The sequence below is a fragment of the Tachypleus tridentatus genome, chromosome 12, assembly GCF_004210375.1.
Source record: "Tachypleus tridentatus isolate NWPU-2018 chromosome 12, ASM421037v1, whole genome shotgun sequence".
Taxonomy (NCBI): Eukaryota; Metazoa; Arthropoda; class Merostomata; order Xiphosura; family Limulidae; genus Tachypleus; species Tachypleus tridentatus.
Window position 1 is genome coordinate 137,253,689 of NC_134836.1, and position 18,843 is coordinate 137,272,531.

The following is an 18,843-nucleotide window of genomic DNA, read 5'->3' on the forward strand; positions in this document are numbered from 1 at the left end:
ATGACACGTGAATAAATATAGAGAAATCAGAGACAAACAGTAACTAATTCATAAAGACACGTGAATAAATATAGAGAAATCAGAGACAAACAGTAACTAATTCATAAAGACACGTGAATAAATATAGAGAAATCAGAGACAAACAGTAACTAATTCATAAAGACACGTGAATAAATATAAAGAAATCAGAGACAAACAGTAACTAATTCATAATGACACGTGAATAAATATAGAGAAATCAGAGACAAACAGTAACTAATTCATAATGACACGTGAATAAATATAGAGAAACCAGAGACAAACAGTAACTAATTCATAATGACACGTGAATAAATATAGAGAAATCAGAGACAAACAGTAACTAATTCATAAAGACACGTGAATAAATATAGAGTAATCAGAGACAAACAGTAACTAATTCATAATGACAGGTGAATAAATATAAAGAAATCAGACACAAACAGTAACTAATTCATAATGACACGTGAATAAATATAGAGAAATCAGAGACAAACAGTAACTAATTCATAAAGACACGTGAATAAATATAGAGAAATCAGAGACAAACAGTAACTAATTCATAATGACACGTGAATAAATATAGAGAAATCAGAGACAAACAGTAACTAATTCATAATGACACGTGAATAAATATAGAGAAATCAGAGACAAACAGTAACCAATTCATAAAGACACGTGAATAAATATAGAGAAATCAGAGACAAACAGTAACTAATTCATAATGACACGTGAATAAATATAGAGAAATCAGAGACAAACAGTAACCAATTCATAAAGACACGTGAATAAATATAGAGAAATCAGAGACAACAGTAACTAATTCATAAAGACACGTGAATAAATATAGAGAAATCAGAGACAAACAGTAACTAATTCATAAAGACACGTGAATAAATATAGAGAAATCAGAGACAAACAGTAACTAATTCATAAAGACACGTGAATAAATATAGAGAAATCAGAGACAAACAGTAACTAATTCATAAAGACACGTGAATAAATATAGAGAAATCAGAGACAAACAGTAACTAATTCATAATGACACGTGAATAAATATAGAGAAATCAGAGACAAACAGTAACTAATTCATAATGACACGTGAATAAATATAGAGAAATCAGAGACAAACAGTAACTAATTCATAAAGACACGTGAATAAATATAGAGAAATCAGAGACAAACAGTAACTAATTCATAAAGACACGTGAATAAATATAGAGAAATCAGAGACAAAGAGTAACTAATTCATAATGACATGTGAATAAATATAGAGAAATCAGAGACAAACAGTAACTAATTCATAAAGACACGTGAATAAATATAGAGAAATCAGAGACAAACAGTAACTAATTCATAATGACACGTGAATAAATATAGAGAAATCAGACACAAACAGTAACTAATTCATAATGACACGTGAATAAATATAGAGAAATCAGAGACAAACAGTAACTAATTCATAAAGACACGTGAATAAATATAGAGAAATCAGAGACAAACAGTAACTAATTCATAAAGACACGTGAATAAATATAGAGAAATCAGAGACAAACAGTAACTAATTCATAATGACACGTGAATAAATATAGAGAAATCAGAGACAAACAGTAACTAATTCATAATGACACGTGAATAAATATAGAGAAATCAGAGACAAACAGTAACCAATTCATAAAGACACGTGAATAAATATAGAGAAATCAGAGACAAACAGTAACTAATTCATAATGACACGTGAATAAATATAGAGAAATCAGAGACAAACAGTAACCAATACATAAAGACACGTGAATAAATATAGAGAAATCAGAGACAACAGTAACTAATTCATAAAGACACGTGAATAAATATAGAGAAATCAGAGACAAACAGTAACTAATTCATAAAGACACGTGAATAAATATAGAGAAATCAGAGACAAACAGTAACTAATTCATAAAGACACGTGAGTAAATATAGAGAAATCAGAGACAAACAGTAACTAATTCATAAAGACACGTGAATAAATATAGAGAAATCAGAGACAAACAGTAACTAATTCATAATGACACGTGAATAAATATAGAGAAATCAGAGACAAACAGTAACTAATTCATAAAGACACGTGAATAAATATAGAGAAATCAGAGACAAACAGTAACTAATTCATAATGACACGTGAATAAATATAGAGAAATCAGAGACAAACAGTAACTAATTCATAAAGACACGTGAATAAATATAGAGAAATCAGAGACAAACAGTAACTAATTCATAAAGACACGTGAATAAATATCGAGAAATCAGAGACAAACAGTAACTAATTCATAAAGACACGTGAATAAATATAAAGAAATCAGAGACAAACAGTAACTAATTCATAATGACACGTGAATAAATATAGAGAAATCAGAGACAAACAGTAACTAATTCATAATGACACGTGAATAAATATAGAGAAATCAGAGACAAACAGTAACTAATTCATAATGACACGTGAATAAATATAGAGAAATCAGAGACAAACAGTAACTAATTCATAATGACACGTGAATAAATATAGAGAAATCAGAGACAAACAGTAACTAATTCATAAAGACACGTGGATAAATATAGAGTAATCAGAGACAAACAGTAACTAATTCATAATGACACGTGAATAAATATAGAGAAATCAGACACAAACAGTAACTAATTCATAATGACACGTGAATAAATATAGAGAAATCAGAGACAAACAGTAACTAATTCATAAAGACACGTGAATAAATATAGAGAAATCAGAGACAAACAGTAACTAATTCATAATGACACGTGAATAAATATAGAGAAATCAGAGACAAACAGTAACCAATTCATAAAGACACGTGAATAAATATAGAGAAATCAGAGACAACAGTAACTAATTCATAAAGACACGTGAATAAATATAGAGAAATCAGAGACAAACAGTAACTAATTCATAAAGAAACGTGAATAAATATAGAGAAATCAGAGACAAACAGTAACTAATTCATAAAGACACGTGAATAAATATAGAGAAATCAGAGACAAACAGTAACTAATTCATAAAGACACGTGAATAAATATAGAGAAATCAGAGACAAACAGTAACTAATTCATAATGACACGTGAATAAATATAGAGAAATCAGAGACAAACAGTAACTAATTCATAATGACACGTGAATAAATATAGAGAAATCAGAGACAAACAGTAACTAATTCATAAAGACACGTGAATAAATATAGAGAAATCAGAGACAAACAGTAACTAATTCATAAAGACACGTGAATAAATATAGAGAAATCAGAGACAAACAGTAACTAATTCATAATGACACGTGAATAAATATAGAGAAATCAGAGACAAACAGTAACTAATTCATAAAGACACGTGAATAAATATAGAGAAATCAGAGACAAACAGTAACTAATTCATAATGACACGTGAATAAATATAGAGAAATCAGACACAAACAGTAACTAATTCATAATGACACGTGAATAAATATAGAGATATCAGAGACAAACAGTAACTAATTCATAAAGACACGTGAATAAATATAGAGAAATCAGAGACAAACAGTAACTAATTCATAAAGACACGTGAATAAATATAGAGAAATCAGAGACAAACAGTAACTAATTCATAAAGACACGTGAATAAATATAAAGAAATCAGAGACAAACAGTAACTAATTCATAATGACACGTGAATAAATATAGAGAAATCAGAGACAAACAGTAACTAATTCATAATGACACGTGAATAAATATAGAGAAATCAGAGACAAACAGTAACTAATTCATAATGACACGTGAATAAATATAGAGAAATCAGAGACAAACAGTAACTAATTCATAAAGACACGTGAATAAATATAGAGTAATCAGAGACAAACAGTAACTAATTCATAATGACACGTGAATAAATATAGAGAAATCAGACACAAACAGTAACTAATTCATAATGACACGTGAATAAATATAGAGAAATCAGAGACAAACAGTAACTAATTCATAAAGACACGTGAATAAATATAGAGAAATCAGAGACAAACAGTAACTAATTCATAATGACACGTGAATAAATATAGAGAAATCAGAGACAAACAGTAACTAATTCATAATGACACGTGAATAAATATAGAGAAATCAGAGACAAACAGTAACCAATTCATAAATACACGTGAATAAATATAGAGAAATCAGAGACAAACAGTAACTAATTCATAAAGACACGTGAATAAATATAGAGAAATCAGAGACAAACAGTAACTAATTCATAATGACACGTGAATAAATATAGAGAAATCAGAGACAAACAGTAACTAATTCATAATGACACGTGAATAAATATAGAGAAATCAGAGACAAACAGTAACTAATTCATAAAGACACGTGAATAAATATAGAGAAATCAGAGACAAACAGTAACTAATTCATAAAGACACGTGAATAAATATTGAGAAATCAGAGACAAACAGTAACTAATTCATAAAAACACGTGAATAAATATAGAGAAATCAGAGACAAACAGTAACTAATTCATAAAGACACGTGAATAAATATAGAGAAATCAGAGACAAACAGTAACTAATTCATAATGACACGTGAATAAATATAGAGAAATCAGACACAAACAGTAACTAATTCATAATGACACGTGAATAAATATAGAGAAATCAGAGACAAACAGTAACTAATTCATAAAGACACGTGAATAAATATAGAGAAATCAGAGACAAACAGTAACTAATTCATAAAGACACGTGAATAAATATAGAGAAATCAGAGACAAACAGTAACTAATTCATAATGACACGTGAATAAATATAGAGAAATCAGAGACAAACAGTAACTAATTCATAAAGACACGTGAATAAATATAGAGAAATCAGAGACAAACAGTAACTAATTCATAATGACACGTGAATAAATATAGAGAAATCAGACACAAACAGTAACTAATTCATAATGACACGTGAATAAATATAGAGATATCAGAGACAAACAGTAACTAATTCATAAAGACACGTGAATAAATATAGAGAAATCAGAGACAAACAGTAACTAATTCATAAAGACACGTGAATAAATATAGAGAAATCAGAGACAAACAGTAACTAATTCATAAAGACACGTGAATAAATATAAAGAAATCAGAGACAAACAGTAACTAATTCATAATGACACGTGAATAAATATAGAGAAATCAGAGACAAACAGTAACTAATTCATAATGACACGTGAATAAATATAGAGAAATCAGAGACAAACAGTAACTAATTCATAATGACACGTGAATAAATATAGAGAAATCAGAGACAAACAGTAACTAATTCATAAAGACACGTGAATAAATATAGAGTAATCAGAGACAAACAGTAACTAATTCATAATGACACGTGAATAAATATAGAGAAATCAGACACAAACAGTAACTAATTCATAATGACACGTGAATAAATATAGAGAAATCAGAGACAAACAGTAACTAATTCATAAAGACACGTGAATAAATATAGAGAAATCAGAGACAAACAGTAACTAATTCATAATGACACGTGAATAAATATAGAGAAATCAGAGACAAACAGTAACTAATTCATAATGACACGTGAATAAATATAGAGAAATCAGAGACAAACAGTAACCAATTCATAAAGACACGTGAATAAATATAGAGAAATCAGAGACAAACAGTAACTAATTCATAAAGACACGTGAATAAATATAGAGAAATCAGAGACAAACAGTAACTAATTCATAATGACACGTGAATAAATATAGAGAAATCAGAGACAAACAGTAACTAATTCATAATGACACGTGAATAAATATAGAGAAATCAGAGACAAACAGTAACTAATTCATAAAGACACGTGAATAAATATAGAGAAATCAGAGACAAACAGTAACTAATTCATAAAGACACGTGAATAAATATTGAGAAATCAGAGACAAACAGTAACTAATTCATAATGACACGTGAATAAATATAGAGAAATCAGAGACAAACAGTAACCAATTCATAAAGACACGTGAATAAATATAGAGAAATCAGAGACAAACAGTAACTAATTCATAAAGACACGTGAATAAATATAAAGAAATCAGAGACAAACAGTAACTAATTCATAATGACACGTGAATAAATATAGAGAAATCAGAGACAAACAGTAACTAATTCATAAAGACACGTGAATAAATATAGAGAAATCAGAGACAACAGTAACTAATTCATAAAGACACGTGAATAAATATAGAGAAATCAGAGACAAACAGTAACTAATTCATAAAGACACGTGAATAAATATAGAGAAATCAGAGACAAACAGTAACTAATTCATAAAGACACGTGAATAAATATAGAGAAATCAGAGACAAACAGTAACTAATTCATAAAGACACGTGAATAAATATAGAGAAATCAGAGACAAACAGTAACTAATTCATAAAGACACGTGAATAAATATAGAGAAATCAGAGACAAACAGTAACTAATTCATAAAGACACGTGAATAAATATAGAGAAATCAGAGACAAACAGTAACTAATTCATAATGACACGTGAATAAATATAGAGAAGTCAGAGACAAACAGTAACTAATTCGTAAAGACACGTGAATAAATATAGAGAAATCAGAGACAAACAGTAACTAATTCATAAAGACACGTGAATAAATATAGAGAAATCAGAGACAAACAGTAACTAATTCATAATGACACGTGAATAAATATAGAGAAATCAGAGACAAACAGTAACTAATTCATAAAGACACGTGAATAAATATAGAGAAATCAGAGACAAACAGTAACCAATTCATAAAGACACGTGAATAAATATAGAGAAATCAGAGACAACAGTAACTAATTCATAAAGACACGTGAATAAATATAGAGAAATCAGAGACAAACAGTAACTAATTCATAATGACACGTGAATAAATATAGAGAAATCAGAGACAAACAGTAACTAATTCATAAAGACACGTGAATAAATATAGAGAAATCAGAGACAACAGTAACTAATTCATAAAGACACGTGAATAAATATAGAGAAATCAGAGACAAACAGTAACTAATTCATAAAGACACGTGAATAAATATAGAGAAATCAGAGACAAACAGTAACTAATTCAAAAGACACGTGAATAAATATAGAGAAATCAGAGACAAACAGTAACTAATTCAAAAAGACACGTGAATAAATATAGAGAAATCAGAGACAAACAGTAACTAATTCATAAAGACACGTGAATAAATATAGAGAAATCAGAGACAAACAGTAACTAATTCATAATGACACGTGAATAAATATAGAGAAATCAGAGACAAACAGTAACTAATTCATAAAGACACGTGAATAAAAATAGAGAAATCAGAGACAAACAGTAACTAATTCATAAAGACACGTGAATAAATATAGAGAAATCAGAGACAAACAGTAACTAATTCATAATGACACGTGAATAAATATAGAGAAATCAGAGACAAACAGTAACTAATTCATAAAGACACGTGAATAAATATAGAGAAATCAGAGACAAAGAGTAACTAATTCATAATGACACGTGAATAAATATAGAGAAATCAGACACAAACAGTAACTAATTCATAATGACACGTGAATAAATATAGAGATATCAGAGACAAACAGTAACTAATTCATAAAGACACGTGAATAAATATAGAGAAATCAGAGACAAACAGTAACTAATTCATAAAGACACGTGAATAAATATAGAGAAATCAGAGACAAACAGTAACTAATTCATAAAGACACGTGAATAAATATAAAGAAATCAGAGACAAACAGTAACTAATTCATAATGACACGTGAATAAATATAGAGAAATCAGAGACAAACAGTAACTAATTCATAATGACACGTGAATAAATATAGAGAAATCAGAGACAAACAGTAACTAATTCATAATGACACGTGAATAAATATAGAGAAATCAGAGACAAACAGTAACTAATTCATAAAGACACGTGAATAAATATAGAGTAATCAGAGACAAACAGTAACTAATTCATAATGACACGTGAATAAATATAGAGAAATCAGACACAAACAGTAACTAATTCATAATGACACGTGAATAAATATAGAGAAATCAGAGACAAACAGTAACTAATTCATAAAGACACGTGAATAAATATAGAGAAATCAGAGACAAACAGTAACTAATTCATAATGACACGTGAATAAATATAGAGAAATCAGAGACAAACAGTAACTAATTCATAATGACACGTGAATAAATATAGAGAAATCAGAGACAAACAGTAACCAATTCATAAAGACACGTGAATAAATATAGAGAAATCAGAGACAAACAGTAACTAATTCATAATGACACGTGAATAAATATAGAGAAATCAGAGACAAACAGTAACCAATTCATAAAGACACGTGAATAAATATAGAGAAATCAGAGACAACAGTAACTAATTCATAAAGACACGTGAATAAATATAGAGAAATCAGAGACAAACAGTAACTAATTCATAAAGACACGTGAATAAATATAGAGAAATCAGAGACAAACAGTAACTAATTCATAAAGACACGTGAATAAATATAGAGAAATCAGAGACAAACAGTAACTAATTCATAATGACACGTGAATAAATATAGAGAAATCAGAGACAAACAGTAACTAATTCATAATGACACGTGAATAAATATAGAGAAATCAGAGACAAACAGTAACTAATTCATAAAGACACGTGAATAAATATAGAGAAATCAGAGACAAACAGTAACTAATTCATAAAGACACGTGAATAAATATAGAGAAATCAGAGACAAACAGTAACTAATTCATAATGACACGTGAATAAATATAGAGAAATCAGAGACAAACAGTAACTAATTCATAATGACACGTGAATAAATATAGAGAAATCAGAGACAAACAGTAACCAATTCATAAAGACACGTGAATAAATATAGAGAAATGAGAGACAAACAGTAACTAATTCATAATGACACGTGAATAAATATAGAGAAATCAGAGACAAACAGTAACCAATTCATAAAGACACGTGAATAAATATAGAGAAATCAGAGACAACAGTAACTAATTCATAAAGACACGTGAATAAATATAGAGAAATCAGAGACAAACAGTAACTAATTCATAAAGACACGTGAATAAATATAGAGAAATCAGAGACAAACAGTAACTAATTCATAAAGACACGTGAATAAATATAGAGAAATCAGAGACAAACAGTAACTAATTCATAATGACACGTGAATAAATATAGAGAAATCAGAGACAAACAGTAACTAATTTATAAAGACACGTGAATAAATATAGAGAAATCAGAGACAAACAGTAACTAATTCATAAAGACACGTGAATAAATATAGAGAAATCAGAGACAAACAGTAACTAATTCATAATGACACGTGAATAAATATAGAGAAATCAGAGACAAACAGTAACTAATTCGTAAAGACACGTGAATAAATATAGAGAAATCAGAGACAAACAGTAACTAATTCATAAAGACACGTGAATAAATATAGAGAAATCAGAGACAAACAGTAACTAATTCATAATGACACGTGAATAAATATAGAGAAATCAGAGACAAACAGTAACTAATTCATAAAGACACGTGAATAAATATAGAGAAATCAGAGACAAACAGTAACTAATTCATAATGACACGTGAATAAATATAGAGAAATCAGAGACAAACAGTAACTAATTCATAAAGACACGTGAATAAATATAGAGAAATCAGAGACAAACAGTAACTAATTCATAAAGACACGTGAATAAATATAGAGAAATCAGAGACAAACAGTAACTAATTCATAAAGACACGTGAATAAATATAGAGAAATCAGCGACAAACAGTAACTAATTCATAATGACACGTGAATAAATATAGAGAAATCAGAGACAAACAGTAACTAATTCATAATGACACGTGAATAAATATAGAGAAATCAGAGACAAACAGTAACTAATTCATAATGACACGTGAATAAATATAGAGAAATCAGAGACAAACAGTAACTAATTTATAATGACACGTGAATAAATATAGAGAAATCAGAGACAAACAGTAACTAATTCATAAAGACACGTGAATAAATATAGAGTAATCAGAGACAAACAGTAACTAATTCATAATGACACGTGAATAAATATAGAGAAATCAGACACAAACAGTAACTAATTCATAATGACACGTGAATAAATATAGAGAAATCAGAGACAAACAGTAACTAATTCATAAAGACACGTGAATAAATATAGAGAAATCAGAGACAAACAGTAACTAATTCATAATGACACGTGAATAAATATAGAAAATCAGAGACAAACAGTAACTAATTCATAATGACACGTGAATAAATATAGAGAAATCAGAGACAAACAGTAACCAATTCATAAAGACACGTGAATAAATATAGAGAAATCAGAGACAAACAGTAACTAATTCATAATGACACGTGAATAAATATAGAGAAATCAGAGACAAACAGTAACCAATTCATAAAGACACGTGAATAAATATAGAGAAATCAGAGACAACAGTAACTAATTCATAAAGACACGTGAATAAATATAGAGAAATCAGAGACAAACAGTAACTAATTCATAAAGACACGTGAATAAATATAGAGAAATCAGAGACAAACAGTAACTAATTCATAAAGACACGTGAATAAATATAGAGAAATCAGAGACAAACAGTAACTAATTCATAAAGACACGTGAATAAATATAGAGAAATCAGAGACAAACAGTAACTAATTCATAAAGACACGTGAATAAATATAGAGAAATCAGAGACAAACAGTAACTAATTCATAAAGACACGTGAATAAATATAGAGAAATCAGAGACAAACAGTAACTAATTCATAAAGACACGTGAATAAATATAGAGAAATCAGAGACAAACAGTAACTAATTCATAAAGACACGTGAATAAATATAGAGAAATCAGAGACAAACAGTAACTAATTCATAAAGACACGTGAATAAAAATAGAGAAATCAGAGACAAACAGTAACTAATTCATAATGACACGTGAATAAATATAGAGAAATCAGAGACAAACAGTAACTAATTCGTAAAGACACGTGAATAAATATAGAGAAATCAGAGACAAACAGTAACTAATTCATAAAGACACGTGAATAAATATAGAGAAATCAGAGACAAACAGTAACTAATTCATAATGACACGTGAATAAATATAGAGAAATCAGAGACAAATAGTAACTAATTCATAATGACACGTGAATAAATATAGAGAAATCAGAGACAAACAGTAACTAATTCATAATGACACGTGAATAAATATAGAGAAATCAGAGACAAACAGTAACTAATTTATAATGACACGTGAATAAATATAGAGAAATCAGAGACAAACAGTAACTAATTCATAAAGACACGTGAATAAATATAGTGTAATCAGAGACAAACAGTAACTAATTCATAATGACACGTGAATAAATATAGAGAAATCAGACACAAACAGTAACTAATTCATAATGACACGTGAATAAATATAGAGAAATCAGAGACAAACAGTAACTAATTCATAAAGACACGTGAATAAATATAGAGAAATCAGTGACAAACAGTAACTAATTCATAATGACACGTGAATAAATATAGAGAAATCAGAGACAAACAGTAACTAATTCATAATGACACGTGAATAAATATAGAGAAATCAGAGACAAACAGTAACCAATTCATAAAGACACGTGAATAAATATAGAGAAATCAGAGACAAACAGTAACTAATTCATAATGACACGTGAATAAATATAGAGAAATCAGAGACAAACAGTAACCAATTCATAAAGACACGTGAATAAATATAGAGAAATCAGAGACAACAGTAACTAATTCATAAAGACACGTGAATAAATATAGAGAAATCAGAGACAAACAGTAACTAATTCATAAAGACACGTGAATAAATATAGAGAAATCAGAGACAAACAGTAACTAATTCATAAAGACACGTGAATAAATATAGAGAAATCAGAGACAAACAGTAACTAATTCATAAAGACACGTGAATAAATATAGAGAAATCAGAGACAAACAGTAACTAATTCATAAAGACACGTGAATAAATATAGAGAAATCAGAGACAAACAGTAACTAATTCATAAAGACACGTGAATAAATATAGAGAAATCAGAGACAAACAGTAACTAATTCATAATGACACGTGAATAAATATAGAGAAATCAGAGACAAACAGTAACTAATTCATAATGACACGTGAATAAATATAGAGAAATCAGAGACAAACAGTAACCAATTCATAAAGACACGTGAATAAATATAGAGAAATCAGAGACAAACAGTAACTAATTCATAATGACACGTGAATAAATATAGAGAAATCAGAGACAAACAGTAACCAATTCATAAAGACACGTGAATAAATATAGAGAAATCAGAGACAACAGTAACTAATTCATAAAGACACGTGAATAAATATAGAGAAATCAGAGACAAACAGTAACTAATTCATAAAGACACGTGAATAAATATAGAGAAATCAGTGACAAACAGTAACTAATTCATAAAGACACGTGAATAAATATAGAGAAATCAGAGACAAACAGTAACTAATTCATAAAGACACGTGAATAAATATAGAGAAATCAGAGACAAACAGTAACTAATTCATAAAGACACGTGAATAAATATAGAGAAATCAGAGACAAACAGTAACTAATTCATAATGACACGTGAATAAATATAGAGAAATCAGAGACAAACAGTAACTAATTCATAGTTGTTTTAACCAGGCTGTCCCCAGGATTATGTTGACGAGAGTAGTTCAAGAGTTGGCGGTGGGTACTTTTGATTAGGTGCTTTTCTTTTTGTCTATCAGTTCGACATTAGGAACAGTTTCTATATAAGCTCCCTTTGGCTCAACGATGAGTTCTACGGTTTATTACACTGAATATCTGTTTAGATTAATACTCGCGGAGGGCACAGCACAGGTAGCCCATTGTGTACCTTAACAACAAATAGACAAATCAATAACATAGGCTCAGTTCGGATACATAGAAAAGCCTGAATAAGTTATCTTACGAAGCTACATACATGTGACAGAGGTATTGCTTAGAATCAGGATGTTTTGAACTTTTAATAAAGAGGGTTTTATATCGTCGTGTTTTCGGTAAAAAATCTAATAATTTAGAGGTGCTTGTGTATACTCTGGAGTTATTTTATCAAATCCTAGCATTATACTGCTTGTATAACGCCTTTTCGTTCTTGTTTTTAAATAAACAAAAAAACTGAGTGCATGAAATGTGTTGCCATCTATGACATATTAATATCTGAGATAAGATAAAATAAGTTTTATTTAAAGTCGACTTGTATAAAACAGTACGACAAAACTCAGATGAGCTGTTGATTGACAAAAACAAATTAAATCCCCTGAATTCCGTCATACATGTTTTATTGAATTTGTTGAGGTTCTTGGACTGTTTTGGTGAGGATCTTTGGCGTGCGTCTTCACGGATTATTAGGTTCTTTGACTGTTTTGGTGAGGTACTTGGTCTGTTTTAGTGAGGTTCTTGGACTATTTTGGTGAGATACTTCGTGTTTTGGTGAGGTACTTGGTGTTTTAGTGAGGTTTTTGGTCTGTCTTGGTGAGACGTTTGTTCTCCGTGATGACGAGAAAACCCACTTGTACAGAAAAGTATATATTTAAAAACGGCTGGTTTGGGTAGAGAAAGCACCAGTAGAGGAGCGAACAACGTTTCGACCTGACGATGACCGAAGAAAGTCGAAACGTTATTCATACCAGCCGTTTATAAATATATAAGTTACTTGTTCTGTTTTGCGGGTAACGATTTTGAAGGAGGAGATAACACATGTTTAGGCATTTTGAAGATTCGTTGACGACTATACAGTATCAATGACTAATTGTTCAATAAACCACCAACTGTAGATCGCACGTACAGATACTGTCGCGAACTTTGTCTTATGTGCGCTGATCACCAGAATTCTGCTTTAAAATAGTCATCCAGGAATATATACAGGATTTTACAAAGGTGGGTGTTGTTAGGAGTTAGCATTAATGTGTTTTATTTTAAACGGATGATCGGGAGGGGCCCTCTGAAAACGGGATTTTTTCTTCCTTACAATAAAAGTACATTTTTAAATTGTTTTGTACAATTAAAACTACAGGAAACTAAACAACCATACAGAGAATTATAAAATATTGTTACAAAATACATGTTTTGAGCACGTTCGTTCCTGTTTGTTATTAAACACAATGGACTATCTCTGCTATGCCCTCCAAGGTTATCAAAATAAAGATATCAGCGTTATAAGATTTCACAGTGAGCCACATGTGGGGGATATATTTTACTTGTTCGTAAGGAGGAAGTTAAAAAAACGAACTGTCAATTCTGTTTCCACATGGGTATCACAACCCGGTTTTTAGCGATGTTAACCATCTGTAGCAAGACTGAGGCACTGAGAGCTCCTCTTAACGATATAAATCCACTTAAACTGAATTTTTAATGTCTTTAGGTATTTGGTTAACTTATTCTTGTCAAAAACAGTTTCATAATAAACTGTTTAAACTACAAGATTTCCACTCTTAGCACAGGTTTCTAGCGGCTGTTGTTAATAACTGACGTTTTCTTTTTACAAATTTCGTCATTGTATATGTTATCCCTGTCTCATAACCTTTTAATCGTGCTGTCTACATTTAGCAAATTACAACTCTGCTGGTGTGAGTTTCTTTATTTTAATATGATTATTTTGCTTCCCATCTGTATTTTATTTGTTGTAACTTCTCGTCGAAAGTGAATAATTTAATTTTCTATCTCCTCGGTGGTCCCGCGAGAATGACACCACACCCAGTCTGATAACAGATCTTCCGTTTATGCTACCTTGTTACACTTGGGTTTTGGTTTTGTTTGCTATTAAAACAGAGATCACGTGATACAGAGTGAATAATATAATATTCATTGAATGTTTATGATCCTGTAGTGACATCCCAGTCATGATCGTTAAGAATTTATAGCGAATATGTACATGCATGTTACAAAATGGCTTTACTCACATATATTAAAATAACGAATGCCTCTCGAAAATACTAAGTTCATCTAACTTACTTCGAAATTCCGAAGAAAAATTCCCGTTTTTACTCTTACCACTTAACCATAGACTTCCGTTGATATGTTTTCTTATAGCAAAGCCATCCGTTCATTATATTAATGTTAACAGGAGTTCTGGGTTTCTTTGTTTGTTGAATTCCATGATAAGCCACGTGAGGATAACCGGCGCTAGCTGTCTGTAGCTTAGAAGTGATAGACTAGAAAAGGGCAGCTGGTCAAAAACTGTTCACCGCCAACTCTTTGCCTACGAATAATGTAGTGGAGTTCACGCTATAACATCCACATGGGTCGAAGACCAAGCATGTTTAGTGACGGGATTTGAACTCGTGATAAGTAGAAAAGCTGTAGTAACTAAAATAATTTAAAAAAACTGAAAACTACAACAATAACCAGATAGTACACAAGCTATTAACATTTCTAGTTCGGATTTTTATTTGTTGTATTTCGTAACTCATAGTCGTGATGACGTGAAAATATCTAGAACCTTCCATTTGAAATTTTGAACTAATTATCATTGCCCTGGTTTATACAATATAAATAAAACTAAAACCATTGGCAACATTAGTTTAAAAACTAGGCTTAAAAATACTCAAGTATAACACATTGTTTTCAAATTGTTATAAATATTCATACATACTTGTATCGGATATTACAGCTTATGTTCATCAGTTATTTTTATTTGTTCTGTTTAAGATTTGTCATTTATTGTTGGATGGCTGCTACTGGAACATTGTTTCTTTCTTACATCTATTGTTGGATGGCTGCTACTGGAACATTGTTTCTTTCTTACATCTATTGTTGGATGGCTGCTACTGGAACATTTTTTATTTCTTACATCTATTGTTGGATGGCTGCTACTGGAATATTTTTTATTTCTTACATCTATTGTTGAATGGCTGCTACTGGAACATTTTTTATTTCTTACATCTATTGTTGGATGGCTGCTACTGGAACATTTTTTATTTCTTACATCTATTGTTGAATGGCTGCTACTGAAATATATTTTATTTCTTACATCTATTGTTGAATGGCTGCTACTGGAATATTGTTTCTTTCTTACATCTATTGTTGAATGGCTGCTACTGGAATATTGTTTCTTTCATATATCTATTGTGACTGGTTCTTTGAAAGAGGTTAAATCTTTGGTATTTTTTGGACTTCAAGCCTTTTCAAGCATAGCGGGTGTTCTCAGGTCACTAAAAGAAAGATCTTACACTTTCAGTGGGGTTTTCCAGTTGGCATTAAAATAACGGGTTTTTGTTTTTGTTTCATTAGCTACTAACGAATGCTAATTCATATGATCTACAAATAACTTTTCACCAAAGGGAGCTATTATCCAACTAAATAATGTAGCCAAAAAACAAGGAATAGAATAGGTTGGTTCGTGAGTTGAAAACTTTCTTCACTATTGCTAATGGTGGCCGGTGATAGAACGTGATGATTTTTACATAAATTATTTGTAATATGACTGGTCTACGTCATAAAACCTAAGCGACAAAGTGTCCATTTAAACTTCTAATGAACATTTAGACTCGCAATGCAACTACCAACTCTTTTTACTTTATCACTTACACAGACTATTGTTATAAGCCACGTGTGAAAGGTATTATCCAAGACTGTCTGTAAAAGTGTTTCTAAGATTTTTGGTCGTTTCTAGAGTAAAATTTTGATTTTTGTAACATACACTTTAAAGTTAGCTCTCTTTTATCTGGTATTTACTGTATATAAAATCAATGCGGTTTTTCAACAGAACATAAAATAATAAATAACACCGATAGATCCATACAGAATGTCATAAACGTCACATTTGCAACTGGATTATTTATTTCCACATTATATTTGATAGGGACTGTAGTTTAACACTGAATACACTGTACCAGTGTTTTAGAAAATTCATGGAGTGTTGGTGATGTCAGTAAGAAGTGTGAAGGAAGTACACTGACACCGTTGATATAGTTGTACATCAGCCTTAGAAACGAATATCATATTTCCTGCTTGCCAACTTGATTCGTTTGTTTGTTTTGAATTTTGCGCAAGGTTGCACGAGGGCTATCTGCGCTAGTTGTGCTTAATTTAGCACTGTAAGATTAGAGATAAAGCAGCTAGTCATCACCATCAACCGCCAACTCTTGGGCTACTCTTTTACTGACGAATTGTGGGATTGACTATCACATTATACCGCTCTCATGGCTAAAAGAGAGAACATGTTTGGTGAGACAGGTGTAAACTTGGATGTAAATAATATTCACATAATATTCGAATTGCACACTTTGTCAGTTCTTTCCTAACTTGGAATTTACCTTGGCATGATAAAATTAATTTGTTAATTAATACATCAGATTTGTTTTTAACCAAACGTGTTATTTTGTTGCTAAACGCAAAGGTATATAGCAGGCTACCTGTACTGTGCCCACCCTAAACTTAACGTTATAAACCTTCAGACAAGCCGCTGAGCCACTGGGGACAAGTAAGACGACTATTAAAGACGAAATGTACAAGCCCTTATCAAGATGTTTTGCAGTGGTCAACGGTAAGTTTACGGATCCACAATGTAAAAATCCAGGGTTAGAGTCTCCGCGATAAACGCTTCAGATAGCTCAATATGGCTTTGAGCTCAAATGAACATGAAGTGTATAACAATATAAATACTTTTGTATCAAAGGTGACTGCATCTTATTTCTACTTGCGCGAGTTATTGCAGTGATGTAAACATTCGAAATTATCTACTTACGTCTATGGTCCCTTATGTCAAAGCCACATCAGGCTATCTGCTGAGTCCGCCAAGGGGGATCGAACACCTGATTTTAGAGTTGTAAATCAGCAGACTTACCGCTGTACTAGCGGGAATGACCATTATAGAATATATTACTATGACCTGGAGCTTTCTTGACTTTGAATATATCGTAAATTAAAGTTTGCTAACCACAGTCTAATAAACTAAAGATGGGATGGATTTTATTCGTTGATGTCGTCTTAATTTTGTGCCGAATAGATAGATAAAGACAAAAATTAGTTAAAAGTTACTGATGTACTTTTTGTTCCAAGGGAAGCTAATGTATTAAACTTTTGGAATGTTTTAGACGTTCATAAAGTTTTCATTTGTTGATATACACTAATAACTACTTTACTAAACCTAACAACAGAGGTGTTATGAGAAATTAATGGAAAGAAAACGGAACATTATTTTACCTTCGTAAAGGAGGATAAGTGTCCAGATAATCAACATCATTTCTTCAGGATACGATGCTCTACCAATAAGAGTAAATAGGAAGATAGTTTATCTACTTCTTATACAATACAGCTGGAACACATTGTTCACAGTGCCACCATCGCTACCCACGTTGATGCGGCTTGCCGAGTAAATGTGTTTGTCGGTCTGACTGACTCTGTGTGTCGACTGGTACTACACTAGCGCCATCACTGTTTAAGGGAATAAATGATACTGGATTCATTAAAAAAATAAATGAAATTCATCATTGTCATATTCTATAACATATTATGCCTAACGCAGCTAGTTATTAGGCTTAATGCAGCTAGTTTCTGGCTATATCACATTAGGCTTAACGCAGCTAGTTTCTGGTTATTTTAAATTATTTACCTAACGGAAAGTTTAAAAAAATAATGAAAAGTTTGGTTGTTTTTTGGATTTCGCGCAAAGTTACTCGAGGGTTACCTGCGTTAG

General features: G+C 30.6%; 1 protein-coding gene across 1 annotated transcript in view; it reads right to left on the bottom strand.

Moving 5' to 3' along the window:
• LOC143233296 (uncharacterized) overlaps positions 1–18,531 on the bottom strand; it is a 47,629-nt gene extending 29,098 nt beyond the window's left edge. Inside the window, exon 1 of the mRNA XM_076469427.1 lies at positions 18,351–18,531. Coding sequence (XP_076325542.1) covers positions 18,351–18,390 — 40 coding nt within the window. The 5' untranslated portion in view covers positions 18,391–18,531. The remainder of the gene's footprint in view (positions 1–18,350) is intronic.
• Between the last annotated feature and the right edge of the window lie 312 nt (positions 18,532–18,843).